This window comes from Podarcis muralis, chromosome 13 (assembly GCF_964188315.1).
Source record: "Podarcis muralis chromosome 13, rPodMur119.hap1.1, whole genome shotgun sequence".
In the NCBI taxonomy this organism is placed as follows: Eukaryota; Metazoa; Chordata; class Lepidosauria; order Squamata; family Lacertidae; genus Podarcis; species Podarcis muralis.
The window spans coordinates 1,875,016-1,889,091 of record NC_135667.1 but is presented as its reverse complement, the minus strand read 5'-3'; the positions used below and the strand labels follow the sequence as shown (position 1 = coordinate 1,889,091).

Sequence of the window (14,076 nt, the reverse complement as noted above, 5' to 3'; positions counted from 1 at the left end):
AGCTGGAAGGTGTCCAGAAGGAGGCAACCGAGAGTGTGAAAACCAAGCCTGATGAGGAACGGTTGAAGGAGCCAGGGATGTTTAGCCTGGAGAAGAGGAGAGATGAGAGCCAACATCAAGGGCTGTCCCATGGAACAGGAGCAAGCATCTTTCCTGCTGCTCTGGAAGGGAGGACTCGAACCCATGACTTCAAGTTACAAGAAAGGAGATTTTTGTGTCAGGAAGTATTTTCTGACAGCAAGAGCTGTTCCCTGGAGGTTCCTGGGGGGCAGTCCTGGTATGGGGTGGCTCCTCCTCTTGCAGGTATGGAGGTTCCCAATTTGAATCCTACTGGGGAGGGAGGGGCCATCCCTTCTCCAGTCCTGCCCTACTTTTTAGGATCTTCTGAGCATTCAGGAAACCAGAAGCCCTGTTCCTTTAGATCAGCAAACTTTTTCAGCAGGGGGCCGGTCCACCGTCCCTCAGACCTTGTGGGGGGCCGGACTATATTTTGACAAAAATATATGAATGGATTCCTATGCCCCACAAATAACCCAGAGATGCATTTTAAATAGAAGGACACATTCTACTCATGTAAAAACACGCTGATTCCTGGCCCGTCCATGGGCCGGATTGAGAAGGCGATTGGCCACCTGTCAGAGGTGCTGTAGCTGAGATTCCTGCATCGCGCGGGGTTGGGCTGGATGACCCTCAGGGGTCCCATTCCAACACTATAAAAAGCAGTGATTCAATCGACCTTCAAAACGACCTTGACAGATTAGAGAACTGGGCCAAAACAAACAAGATGAATTTTAACAGGGAGAAATGCAAAGTATTGCACTTGGGCAAAAAAAATGAGAGGCACAAATACAAGATGGGTGACACCTGGCTTGAGAGCAGTACATGTGAAAAGGATCTAGGAGTCTTGGTTGACCACAAACTTGACATGAGCCAACAGTGTGACGCGGCAGCTAAAAAAGCCAATGCAATTCTGGGCTGCATCAATAGGAGTATAGCATCTAGATCAAGGGAAGTAATAGTGCCACTGTATTCTGCTCTGGTCAGACCTCACCTGGAGTACTGTGTCCAGTTCTGGGCACCACAGTTCAAGAAGGACACTGACAAACTGGAACATGTCCAGAGGAGGGCAACCAAAATGGTCAAAGGCCTGGAAACGATGCCTTATGAGGAACGGCTAAGGGAGCTGGGCATGTTTAGCCTGGAGAAGAGGAGGTTAAGGGGTGATATGATAGCCATGTTCAAATATATAAAAGGATGTCACATAGAGGAGGGAGAAAGGTTGTTTTCTGCTGCTCCAGAGAAGCGGACACGGAGCAATGGATCCAAACTACAAGAAAGAAGATTCCACCTAAACATTAGGAAGAACTTCCTGACAGTAAGAGCTGTTCGACAGTGGAATTTGCTGCCAAGGAGTGTGGTGGAGTCTCCTTCTTTGGAGGTCTTTAAGCAGAGGCTTGACAACCATATGTCAGGAGTGCTCTGATGGTGTTTCCTGCTTGGCAGGGGGTTGGACTCCATGGCCCTTGGGGTCTAGTCCAACTCTAGGATTCTAGGATTCTAATCGTTACTCCGCCAAGAGGATTTGATTTGCCTGGGGCTTTGGAGACTGAAGTGTTGTCTTCGGGTCCTGTCTTGTTGGGGGATACAGCGCCTAGCGGCAAAAACCCCGTCTTAGCAGCTGGGTGGACCTAAAAAGTGCCGCACAAGTTAAGGCAGCTCCCTGTGAAAAGGCTGCGAGATTCTTGAATCGAGGTATATATATATACACACATTTATTTACACACACCCCTGCCAAAAAGGCAGCCGTACTCTGTATTTTTGGCTCAACGTGATGCAAAGTGAAAAACTAGTTTTGTAGAGGAGGAAGGCAGGATTCAGTCACTACATTGCTATGATGATTTTCTCTTTTCCCCTCCGTTGAACGGTGGACTTGGAAGGGGCACCCCCAGCGGACATCTAGCCCAACCCCGCGCTGCGATGCAGGAATCGCAGCCGAAGAATCGAACTTGAGGAGAGCCGGCCGCCTTCTGCTGCTTCCGAACGCCCCTTGCCCTCCTGAAATCCTTCCTGACGTTTAGTCTTAATCTTTTTATTATTATTATTGACTTTTTAAAAAATTATACAGACAGCAAAACAAAGAAGTCTAAATTAACATTGCCTTCTACTGATAAGAAATAATAATATTATAATAATGAAAATACTAAAAGTACATTCACTTCCCCTTTAAACTTCTGGTTACAATATATTACTATTCTGTAAGAATCTATTATATCCTTTGCTGTCCCCTATATTATTTTATTTCGCAAATTTAACCTAACCCTCCCCTCCTCCCCACTGCTTCCCTTCACCTGTGTGAGCTCTTCCCATCACCACATATTTTTTTCTAGTTGCTTTGATAAAATAGAGTAACTTGAAAACTGTTGAATTATAATTCCTTCTTTTGTCCTTACGCTCTTAACAATTCCGATTAAGAGTTCTGCGTTAACATCCTATTTCTTCATGTATTCCCCTACGCATTCCCATTCTGTATAGAATTTTTGATTTTTTGAATTTTTGATTGCTCTTGTAATTTTTGCCCGAATTTTGCCTTAATCTTCTTTATTGTCTCTCGCGCCGGTGGGAGCAAGGATTCGAACCCAGCTCCAGCCTACTTTTCAGGAGTCGGGTGGAAAACATCAGCCCCTCGTATCTCATTTCTCCCTGCAAAATGTGTGTGTGTGGATTTATGGGATGTGGAAGGGAGCAGCTGGCGGCGGCTGGACCCCAGTGTTGACGGAAGGCGGCAGCTGGGTGGGTTACCTTATCCCCAAGGAAAGGGGGGAGCCAGCGATCTGGGAAAGGGGAGATGAGGGGAGGAGAAGGGAGCCGCGTCCAGGGACCTTCAGGGGGCAGGCCAGAAAATAGGGTTACGGTCCCAGAGGAAGTGTGCAGACTTCCAGGTCACACAGGAGTCTTCTCCAAGCGCGGCGTTCTGCCTTATCCATCGCACGCTATTTATTTGCTTCGTAAAATTTTCACACACCGCTTCATTGCAAAAAAAGACCTGGAAGCAGTTCACTGAAAATATAAAAGCCGTAAAATAATAACGGCCATTTAAGACTTTTTGAAAGTTAACAACAGACTAAAAAAAACCAGGCTGGAACTTGTGCCAGTTTTCTAAGCGTCTGGGTTGGCACGTCTAAACCCAAAACGACTCCAGAGGGCGCAGAGAAGTGTAGAGTGAAGGCGTCTGCTTGGTGTCATGAGGCAGGGAGTTCCAAAGTTCAGGTGCTGCCACAGCAAGCGGTCAAGTTTTTCAAGTGGTCTGTGATCCTAATTTTTTGAAATATTGCAACTGAAAAATTTCAAGGGAAAAATGAAGTAAAAAGGAAACGATTCTCCCGATTCTTAAATACACAGATGAAGGGGGGGAAGTCGCCATAAGCTCCGTTTCAGATGCTCGGGGGTGCCTCTGAGCATGCGCAGAGTGCAGTTCTCTGGGCTGCCACGTCGTACGTGCTCCTAGGCATGCTTCCTGCTTAAAAAACGAGAAACACCCAAGCGTTTTATTTCTGGCTCCTCCGAAACGGCTGCTAATAATCAGGCCTTTGTACCCGGCTGCAGACATGGCATTGCAACCTTTCCGCTGTGAAGCAGCCAAATCGGGGCATTTTCTGTGCAAACAGTCGACTCTGGTGGTGATGCCAGCATTAAACCCAAAAGCCGCAAGAGAGGGGGAAACTGGACATTTTCGGTCGTATCTTGCCAAAAATGGGTACTGTCTGGTCGGAGGAGGTTTGGGAAAGGGCAACTCAAAAGGACGGAGGGAGATGGTTGCAGCATTTTGGAGCTTTTTTAGTTTAGAAAATCATGGCTGGCACAGAATAAGAGGGCAAGGTTTTTTCGCTCTCTCCATAACATTAGTACTGGTGGGCAGTCAGCAACGCTGAATTCTGGGAGATTCAGGATGGAAGTCCTCCTCCACGCAATGCGTAGCTGGACGGCGGAACTCCCTGCCACATGAGGCGGCGATGGCCAGCAAGGATTTAAAAGGGGATGGGGCAAATTCGCAGAGGGGGAGAGGGCAGCTGGTGGCAGCCAGACATGATGGCTGTTCGGTGCCTCCATGGATAGAGGCGGCAGTACTTACGGACTGAACAGGAAGCTGGACTCGATGTGCCCCCGGCCTGATCCTGCAGGACCTTCTTAGGAGCACAAAAAATTCACAAGCTTTTGAGTGCAACAGGGCTCTTTCTCAGGATGTTATGTGTAGGACAGGCACGCATCACAAAATAAAATAAAAACACCACTTTAAAAAAAAAGAAACAGGACACAGATTTGTGTGGAAGGCGCTCATTTGCAGGTATAAGCAGCACATTTAGAAATAATTACCTGCATTGCAAGGGGGTTGGACTACATGACCTTTGGAGGTGCCCTTCCAAGTCTACATTTCTCTGATTCCATGAGTATCATTTTTGTCATCAAAATGCCTGGTTTAACTAGAATGGCTTTAAAGCAGGCACCCCCAAACTTGGCCCTCCAGCTGTATTGGGACTACAACTCCCATCCTCCCTAGCTAACAGGACCAGTGGTCAGGGATGATGGGAATTGTAGTCCCAAAACAACTGGTGGGCCGAGTTTGGGGATGCCTGCTTTAAACCCACCCTGAAAAGTGAGTGACATGGGAGACAGATGCTCCTCACAAGCAGGAAGCCACCACCAAGAAGGCCCCGTCGTGGGACAACACCACCACTCTGGAGTCCCTTACAGTTTCAGAGTATGGAGGAACAGCCATGAATAATATTCCAGGGCACATGAATATTCTGTACACCGTGAGCAGTTTAGAGTCCAGCAGGGGTTAATTGGGGGTCCAACCCCACAGACACGGGTCAATTTGACTGCTCATGGAATGCCTCCCCCCTGTCTCTGTCCTTACATACTTTTCCGAAGGCGTTTAAAGATGTTTCTTCTCCAACCCATTTTTAATAAATGGTTACTCCTGCCCACCCAGCCATTATGCACGCCAAAGTATTTTTTCTTTTAGAGTTCTGCTGCATCATTCCTCTTTTTGAAGGGCGCTACTCTGCCTGGCGTTCTCTGGTCCGTGGGGTCACGAAGAGTCGGACACGACTAAACGACAAGTCTAAGAAACCCCACAAAGAAAAAATCCTGGGAGTTGTAGTTCAAGGGGTGCTGGGAACTGTAGTGCTGCGTGGGGGAAAGAACTTCAGTCCCCAGCTGCAAAAAAATCCTCTGGGCTCCAGCAACCAATCCAATGCTGCCCCCTGCTGGCCACCAGCCCATATCGCCTCCTGTGGGATTGACGCCTCCCCATTAGAAATTTGTAGGGCATTTAGGACAGGGGTCAGCAAACCTTTTCAGCAGGGGGCCGGTCCACTGTCCCTCAGACCTTGTCGGGGGCCGGGCTATATTTTTTGGGGGGAAATGAACGAATTTCTATGCCCCACAAATAACCCAGGGATGCATTTTAAATAAAAGGACACATGCTAAAAAATATATGTAAAAACATGGTGATTCCGGGACTATCCGCGGGCCGGATTGAGAAGTTGATTGGGCCTGATCCGGCCCCTGGGCCTTAGGTTGCCTACCCCTGACCTACAGACAAAGGAGTAAGGTCCTTCCCTTTACAGTGGCTTAAGATGCGTCTCAGAACCTAGGAATCTAAAATAGACTGCTCCTGGCGCTGGAGGCTCCATAGCGCCACCCAAAGAGCTGTGCTGCTGGATCAGGCCATCGCAGGAGCCAACTCCTAGGGGCTGAGGTCCCAATAAAATATTTGCGGGGTCCAGGCCCCCCGCTAAAAACTCAGCAAACTTTGATTTCCTAAAAAATAAGAAGTTCACAACACCATTCCTGGCAGTGCCCATTCCCAGGCCTCCAAATATTTTATTCAAGTTGGTACCCCTAGTGCCCATCTAGCGTCGTGTTCTCACAATGGCCAACCAAGTGGGATCCGGGTGCGAGCAGCAGCTACCCCGGCCACTAGCCATCGATGCACGTGCAGAGTGCCTCTCCGGTGCTCACTCAACCCTCGATATTTCGGCACTGCGGGTTTTCCAGATCCCCAGGTGTCCCTAAGGGCTTGGCACGAGGGGGGCTGGGATAAATGGAGGGGTCTTTCTCTCCCCCCTCCTCCTCCTCTTTATGGTTTCCTCCTGGGTCGCCCGGCAACAGAGGGATGGTGGTTCTGGAACCAGGATCAGAACCCAGGAGATTTGCGTCCTCCCGGGCGAGACAATGGCTTTGTGGGCCTTGGGTCTTCTGATGAACAGCAGCTTGTGGGGCATCAGTGGGGTGCAGCGGCCCCGGTGGTATTACGGGGGCATGGACTTCCCTTTCGGGGTGACTTTAGCCACCTCCCCGTCGATGCTGGGCTTCCCCTTCAGCCCTCAGCCGCTGCTTTACTACTGGTACTGGGTCATCATCGGCATTTTAGCCATTATTACCATCTCCGCCATCGTCCACTTCACCAAACAATTTCTCCAGGCCCAGAAGGTATTTTGGGGGAGTGGGTTATTTATTGGGGAGGCAGAGAGAGAGAGAGAAGGCAAAAACTAATCACGCAGCCCCTGGAGAATCTCCTCCTCTACAGAGTTTTTTCCCAAGCAATCTGAGACTATGCCTGCTGGAAACCCACCTCACCTCCGCCCTTTTCATGCCTCTCCTGGTTCTGTGAGACGCCGAAAAGAGGGGAGTTTATTGCAGCAGAAGCAGCAGGAGACACCCGTGATACCTTTAGGCGCCAGGCAAAATCTGATGGACACCTGTTTAAATGTGTTATTGGCTGTTTCTTAGTTTTAACCATGTATTTTGTGGGGGGGGTTATATCACAAATTGCCCCAAGATCTGCAGTTTTTAAATTTAATAAATGACGCCAAGCAAGGCTTGTGGTTCAGCAGCATCTGGCAGGCCAAAGGTTCCGCACACCTGTTGCCTTGTACCGACAAAACTGGAGAGAGACAGTGTGGTGTAGTGGTTATGGACCTGGAATAGGACCTAGGAGACCAGGGTTCCAACCCCCACTTGGAAATTTGCTGGGGGGGGGGCAGAGGTGGTAGCCCTGGGCTAGCCGCTGTCTCTCAGCCGAACCCACACTGTGGAGGAATTGGCGCGGGGCTGCGGAACTCCCTGCCTCATGATTCCCAGATGCCTTGGAAAACGCTTTCAGTCTGTCTCTCTCTCTTCCTGAGGGTCATTCCACCGATAAAGGGAGAGAGCAAGAGGTTACTCAACGCTCTCTTTCTCCCCTCCTCTCCCCCCAAATTCCCCGATTCGCAGCAGCAAGACCAAAGGGAGCCGTCTCAGCAAGGAGACCCCGAAGAGAAGGCTCTGGTGGAGGTGCTGCACCTGTTGGACGCCGTGATGGAGACCATGTGGCACCACCAGCTCCGCCTGGAGAGGAGGCAGAGGGCAGCTAAGACTTCCAGCTGAGCTGGGAGGCAGAGAGAGAGAGAGAACTGGAATAAAACAGATGCGAAAACTACACAATATTGGCAGCCCGGGAATTACTGTACAGGGCAGGGGTTGGCTTTTGGCTTCAATTTGTACCCTTGTGGCCTAGAGAGGGGGACTCAGACCCCCTTTGCTGTGCTCTGTGTCCTGCTCTCTTCCACCAAAGGAAGCCAGCCCATTATAAACAGCCTGCACGGGCTGGCAGCAGCTGCTTTGCCCTCCTCCACAGGGGTCCACGTAGGGCATCTTTCCCCAGCTCGGCTCTCAAGATATTGGACCTGGGAGACGTTTGCATGCGAATCGGGTGCTTCCCCACAACTCCATATAGCCCGCACGGACTGGCAGCAGCCGTCCCCCCCGGATTTCAGACGGGGACATTTCCCTAGCCTGGAAATGCCTCTGGAGACTGGACCTGGGGAACTTCAGGGCGGTCCTTCGCGGTTCTCCAAATCCCATCAGCCCCAGCCAGCTTGGCCCCTGGGCAAGGAGGAAGATGGGAGTTGTAGCGCACAGGCTCCCCCCCCCCCTGCTGGAGGAAAGAATGGATTAATCCCTGGATGGATTAAAAGAGGGTTGGGCAAAACCACTGGAGGAGGAGGGAGAGGGCGATCGGAGGCTCTTAGCCACAATGGCTCTGCTTTCTCCCTTTGGGAACTGCAGGAGGGAGAGAGGGACCATGAGTTCGAATCCTGAGTTTGGGTTTTTTCAGAGGCTCCTAGCTGGCCGCTGTGGGAACAGGAGACTGGACTTGACAGGCCCCCTTTGGCCTGGCCATGACTGACCCCACGCCAGGAATTAAACCCTTGATATCTCAGAGGGCCCCCCTAGACTCAAAACTTAAGTTTGCAGGCACACAGGGAATCCGGTCAACTTCACTTTATTCCCCACCCCAAGAAAGGCAACAATCTCTCAGTTGCGTATAAATGGGCAAAGACAAACCCCGAACGAACACACATGCAAAACCTCAAAACACAGAAGAACTTTTCAACAAGTATATCCGAAATCTTCCCATTCACCCCTCTAGAGTCCTAGCAGGGCAAATAACGAGAAGAGTCGTTTGCTAATCTTTTCAAATGAACGAGGGAGGAAGAAACCCAGAACAGACCCCTTTCCCCCCTTTGACGCTGGGTTAACCGGCCCCACCTGAAACCTGGGGCTCTCCAGCAGTTTTGAACTACAACTCCCAAGAGCGCCCAGCTGGTGAGAGTTGTAGTTGACAGCAGCTGGAGGGCACCAAGGCTGCTCTGCATCCTTCTTTGAGGGCAAGCCCAAGAAACTTCATTTCTCCAACTGACGACAGTTGTAGTCCTTAAGCAGCGATGCCAGGGTGCCAGGCTGCTCTAACCATTGGCCTCGCACCCCTGCCCTGTGTGGCTGCTGCCAAAATGTCTTTCGGCCGCAGAAAGGAAAAAGAAAGCCTTATCACAGCCTGCCCAAACCTGCCTCCACTACAACTCCCATATCCAGGATGAAGGGGGGGTGTTGGGAGTTGTAGCGCAGAGCAGCTGGAAGGCGCCAGATTCCAGAAGACGGACCGAGGAATGAAACTATCCTCCTACCCCCCCCAAAAAAAACAAAACAAAAAGGAAAACATCGTCACGCCAGGATCCTGGGTGCGATTTCAGCCTCCCACAAAAAGAGCTTTTTCCTAGTGCAAAACTCTTTCCTGCAATGTTATGAAAGAGAAAGAGAGAGAGAGAAAATTCACTTGGGGGTGGCTGAGTCAGGAGGGGCAGCCTGTGCCCCCCAAGAACTCACTGTCCATTTGAGGGGTTTAGCAGCGCCAGGCCAGACAGACAGGAGGAGATGGAGGAATCTCCCTTTCCTACATGCCTTGTGGAACCTGCAGCGCTGCGACACCTCGTTGCAGCGCTATGGTAGAATATCCGAGGTCTCCATTTCTCCTGGCAAGCAAGGGGAGGGCTGGCACCCATCCTGGCTGGTGCTGTCTGGGAGCTCCATGAGAGCGGAGACCGCCTTGCACTCCAGCTCAGAGAGCCACTGGGTGCGGGCGCCGGCCCTGCGAGGCGGGGAAGCTGGGCGGACGGACATGATGGGCGGCGGGGTCTCCAGCGACAGGCTGCGGAGGACCTGAAGGAAAACAGAGCAAGGCCAACAGGTGAGGAGCGAGCGGAACTCCCTGCACCACAAAGGCTAAAAAAATAATAATAATGTGAGCTTTAACTAGTGGAACTCCCTACCTTATTATTTATACCCCGCCCATCTGGCTGGGTCTCCCCAGCCACTCTGGGCGAACCTCCAACAAAATACAGTGGTACCTCGGGTTACAGGCGCTTCAGGTTACAGACTCCGCTAACCCAGAAATAGTACCTCGGGTTAAGAACTGTGCTTCAGGATGAGAACAGAAATCGTGCTCCGGCGGCGTGGCGGCAGCAGAGGACCCCCATTAGCTAAAGTGGTGCTTCAGGTTAAGAACAGTTTCAGGTTAAGAACAGACCTCCGGAACAAATTAAGTACTTAACTCGAGGTACCACTGTATTAAAAGACCGTAATATATCAAACATTAAAAGCTTCCCTAAACAGGGCTGCCTTCAGATGTCTTCTAAAAGTCAGATAGTTGTTTGTTTTCTTGACATCTGGTGGGAGAGTGTTCCACAGGGCGGGCGCCACCACCGAGAAGGCCCTCTGCCTGGTTCCCTGTAGCTTTGCTTCTCGCAGTGAGGGAACCGCCAGAAGGCCCTCGGTGCTGGACCTCAGTGTCTGGGCTGAACGATGGGGTTGGAGACACTCCTTCAGGTCTAGTGGGCCTTTGAGGCCATTTCGGACTTTAAAGGTCAGCACCAACACTTTGAATTCTGCTCGGAAACGTCCTGGGAGCCAATGGAGGTCTTTCGGGACTGGTGTTATATGGTCTCCCAGTCCCCAGTCTAGCTGCCGCATTCTGGATTAGTTGTAGTTTCTGGGTCACCTTCAAAGGTAGCCCCACGTAGAGCGCATTGCAGTAGTCCAAGCGGGAGATAACCAGAGCATGCACCACTCTGGCCAGACAGTCTGCGGGCAGGGAGGGTCTCATCCTGCGTACCAGATGGAGCTGATAGACAGCTGCCCTGGACACAGAACTGACCTGCGCCTCCATGGACAGCGGTGAGTCCAAAATGACTCCCAGGCTGCGCACCTGGTCCTTCGGGGGCACAGTCGCCCCATTCAGGACCAGGGAGTCCTCCACACCTGCCCACCCCGTCCCCCCAAAACAGTCCTTCTGTTTTGTCAGGATTCAACCTCAATCTGTTAGCCGCCATCCATCCTCCAACCGCCTCCAGACACTCACACACGATTCTTGTTCCGAAAGGTTTCCCACACCCTACATGAATTCTTGCATTGAAACACGTAATTTTTCAAAGGCCACTTACTTCCTGGGTGGAGACAGAAAGACAGTTGTAGATCCGATGTCCTGGTGGCATCGTTGGGTCGGTGTAGAAGAAACCGCTGCAGTCCACGGCGGGGAGAGGTGCTTCAAAGGGAGAAAGGGGGAGATGCGGGCAGAAGGTGAGATGGGCCGGCGCCGGATCTGGTGGGAATTGTCCCTAGAAGTCGTCGGACTACAATTCCCATCATCCACGACAACTGGACTCAGCTGACTCGGGAGGATGGGAGTTGTCGTCTGTTCAACATCTGGGGGCAAAAGGTTTGAAGGACTCCGAACGGAGCAGCCTGCTCCAACCTCGCGTGGCCAGATGTTGTGGGACTACAACTCCCATCACCCGTGACCGCTGATCCTTGCTGGCTAGGTGCAATATGGGTGTTGTAGTCCGACGTAAGAGCAGCTTGCTGGATGTGGGCAATGGCCCATCTGACTAGTATCCATCAAAAGCTCCCTTTCAAAGTCATCTGGGTCGGTGGCAGGGAGTTCCACGGATTAACTGTGCAATAGAAGGACTTTTTTTTAATCTGTCCTGAATCTTCCATCTTTCTGCTTCCCTGAGTTCTAGTTTTAGGAGGGAGTTCTAGTTTCGCCCATATGTCAGGCGCCGTTTTGCAAACACTAAAAATGGCCCCCCTCCCCGCTGCAACATTTCCTCACAAGGGAGCCCCTCCATACTTCAGGCAACAAGCAGGAAGCCCCTCTCCAGCCCACAGAGAGAGAGCAGACTCCCCTCTGTCTTCCCCGTGCTGCTTACTGGCTCTGGGTTCGAGTCCCGAGGGCGAGGCGCCTTGTTCTGCAGCTGCAGCTGGGGAGGAGCGCCTGCAGGTGGAGACAGCGGTGTAGAGCGACTGGAAAGAAGGGTGGGAGAGAGTCCGGGAGTGGAACCTGGACGCCTGCCGGGAAAGACATCAAGCAGAGATGAGTGTGAACCCCCCCCATACACACATACAGCCACGTTCAACACCCCAAACCCTGGCAGCGGGTTGGATTAGATGACCTCTGGCGGCCCCTTCCCAACTCTACGACCTTGGAAAGTGGACTCTCCTTCGTTGGAGGTTTTCGAGAAGAGGGTGGACGGCCACCTGCCAGAGATTCTTTAGCTGTGACTCCTGCATTGCAGAGGGTCAGGCTGGATGACCTCTGGGAGCCCCGATTCTAGGATTCCGTGAAAATCCGGCAGCTATGGGCGTGATTATGAGCTATAAGCAATGAAGGGAGGCAAGGGATACGATCCACAAGACCTTTGGGCAAAAATTGCCTTTTATTCGGGATTGATCACAAAGCAGACCAATCTGCCATCGAAGAGGTATTTAGCAGAGGAGAGGTAAAAAAACTGCGGCCCTCCAGATGTTTTGAGACCCAGCGCCCACGCCCTGCCAACCAGCACAGCTGGGCACCCACGAGATCCAGCATCATAGAGCTGGGCTGCCCTTAAGGGGCTGTTGGGAGTTGTAGTTTGCAACAGCTGTGGGGCGCCGGGTCAAAGGCAGGCCGATATATGCAATTACCGTATTTTTTGCTCTATAAGACTCACTTTTTCCCTCCTAAAAAGTAAGGGGAAATGTGTGTGCGTCTTCTGGAGCGAATGCAGGCTGCGCAGCTATCCCAGAAGCCAGAACAGCAAGAGGGATTGCTGCTTTCACTGCGCAGAGATCCCTCTTGCTGTTCTGGCTTCTGAGATTCAGAATATATTTTTTTCTTGTTTTCCTCCTACAAAAACTAGGTGCGTCTTGTGGTCTGGTGCGTCTTATAGAGCGAAAAATACGGTATACGCCACTGGAAAATAAAAGACAGAAAATCAGCCCAGGGGCAGGTATAACGACGCCTCCCAGTAAAACGTTTGCAGCGATTTATATGAGTTGCAGGGGGGGTTGGTCTAGAGGACCCTTTAGGTTCCCCCTTTAGGTGCCATTCTATCTTGCGTGGACAAGGCAGGCGCAGAGCTGAGAGGCCTCCAAAGCCGTTCGGCCCTAGCGTAAGTGAGAGAGGGTGTTTGAGCATGTGCAGAGGATTTTGGGGGGGCAGGTTGAGTGCCCCCCGCCTCTAAAGAAATAGCAAGAGCCCCCACCCCGGGACTGAAGCCTCACCCCATCCTGAAACGCACCTGTTGTGTATGCCAATTTGTTACGCAGACGGCTCTGGTATCCTGCACCCAGTGGGAGAGGGGGGTTTCCCAAGGCGGGGTCTCTCTGCCCCAAGGTTTGAGGTCCACCCTGCAGCTGCTCCTGAGCCCTAAAAACGCCCGATCAGGAAATAAAAGTGACAGGCACGTCGAAAAGTTAAGTTTCAGGAAAGACAAGAGAAGCTACGGGACAGAAACGTCCGAAATCACACATGGCATGGGGAGAATGGGCAGAGAAAAGCTTTGCTCCTCCTCTTAACACTGAAGATTCAGGACGGATATAAAGAAAGTTATTCATCAAACTGTGGAACTCCCTGCCACAAGGTGCAGCGATGGGCACAGACCTGGATGGCTGCAGAGCAGACTCTGCCCACCTCCACTGTAAAGGGGGCCCTACAATTCTAGGACTCGATGAACCTGGCACCGTGCAGATGTTTTTTTTGGGGTGGCAACATCTGGAGGGCAGGAGGTTGGCCAGGGCTGCGCTACAGCTGCCAGCCCACAGGATTCAAAAACCTCCGAAGCAAGTGCGGCGGTTTCACCCCGACATCTGGAGCCCCATCCCGACCCCTCTGCCGCACCCGACTCACCTGGCGAATGCCGCTCCTGCAAGGCGTACGGTGCGAAAAGGCGTCGGCGGCAGCGGTGGGATCCCGGGTGGCGCACTTTTGGCTGGAAGCAAGAGGCTGGAGCCTGACCCCTGTGGAAATTTTGGGCAGGTGGGGTCCAGTTCTTGGAAAGAGGAAGGGGCACTGCCCTCTGTCTCCATCACGGCCTTGGCGTTCTCGCCAGAAAAGGCAGTTCACACACAAAAAAACCCTCAACCCTCGTGGCATGTTGAGGAATTGCTCTGTTAAATGACCGTAACCCCAAATCAATTATCTATCTATCCCATTTTTAGACCCATGAGCTGACATGTTTCTTTTCCTCCATCGTTTACCTTAAGGTCCATAAATAATCACAGTTTAGAGGTCCCTAAAGAAGTCAGACTATCCTCCCCCAGGGCCAGGGCCTTCTCAGTGGTGGCTCCAACCTGGTGGAATGCCCTGTCCCAGGAGACCAGGGCCCTGCAGGATTTAACCTCCTTCCGCAGGGCCTGTAAGACAGAGCTATTCCG

General features: G+C 51.7%; 1 protein-coding gene across 1 annotated transcript; it reads right to left on the bottom strand.

The window, feature by feature from the left end:
• Positions 1-8,323: 8,323 nt before the first annotated feature.
• SAP25 (Sin3A associated protein 25) lies at positions 8,324-13,892 on the bottom strand. Its single transcript, XM_077917803.1, has 6 exons — positions 13,875-13,892; positions 13,550-13,718; positions 12,942-13,069; positions 11,592-11,730; positions 10,824-10,924; positions 8,324-9,543 (listed from the first exon to the last, which is right to left on the bottom strand). The coding sequence occupies exons 1-6, from the start codon at positions 13,890-13,892 to the stop codon at positions 9,325-9,327; spliced, it is 774 nt and encodes a 257-aa protein (XP_077773929.1). The 3' UTR covers positions 8,324-9,324.
• Positions 13,893-14,076: the final 184 nt, after the last annotated feature.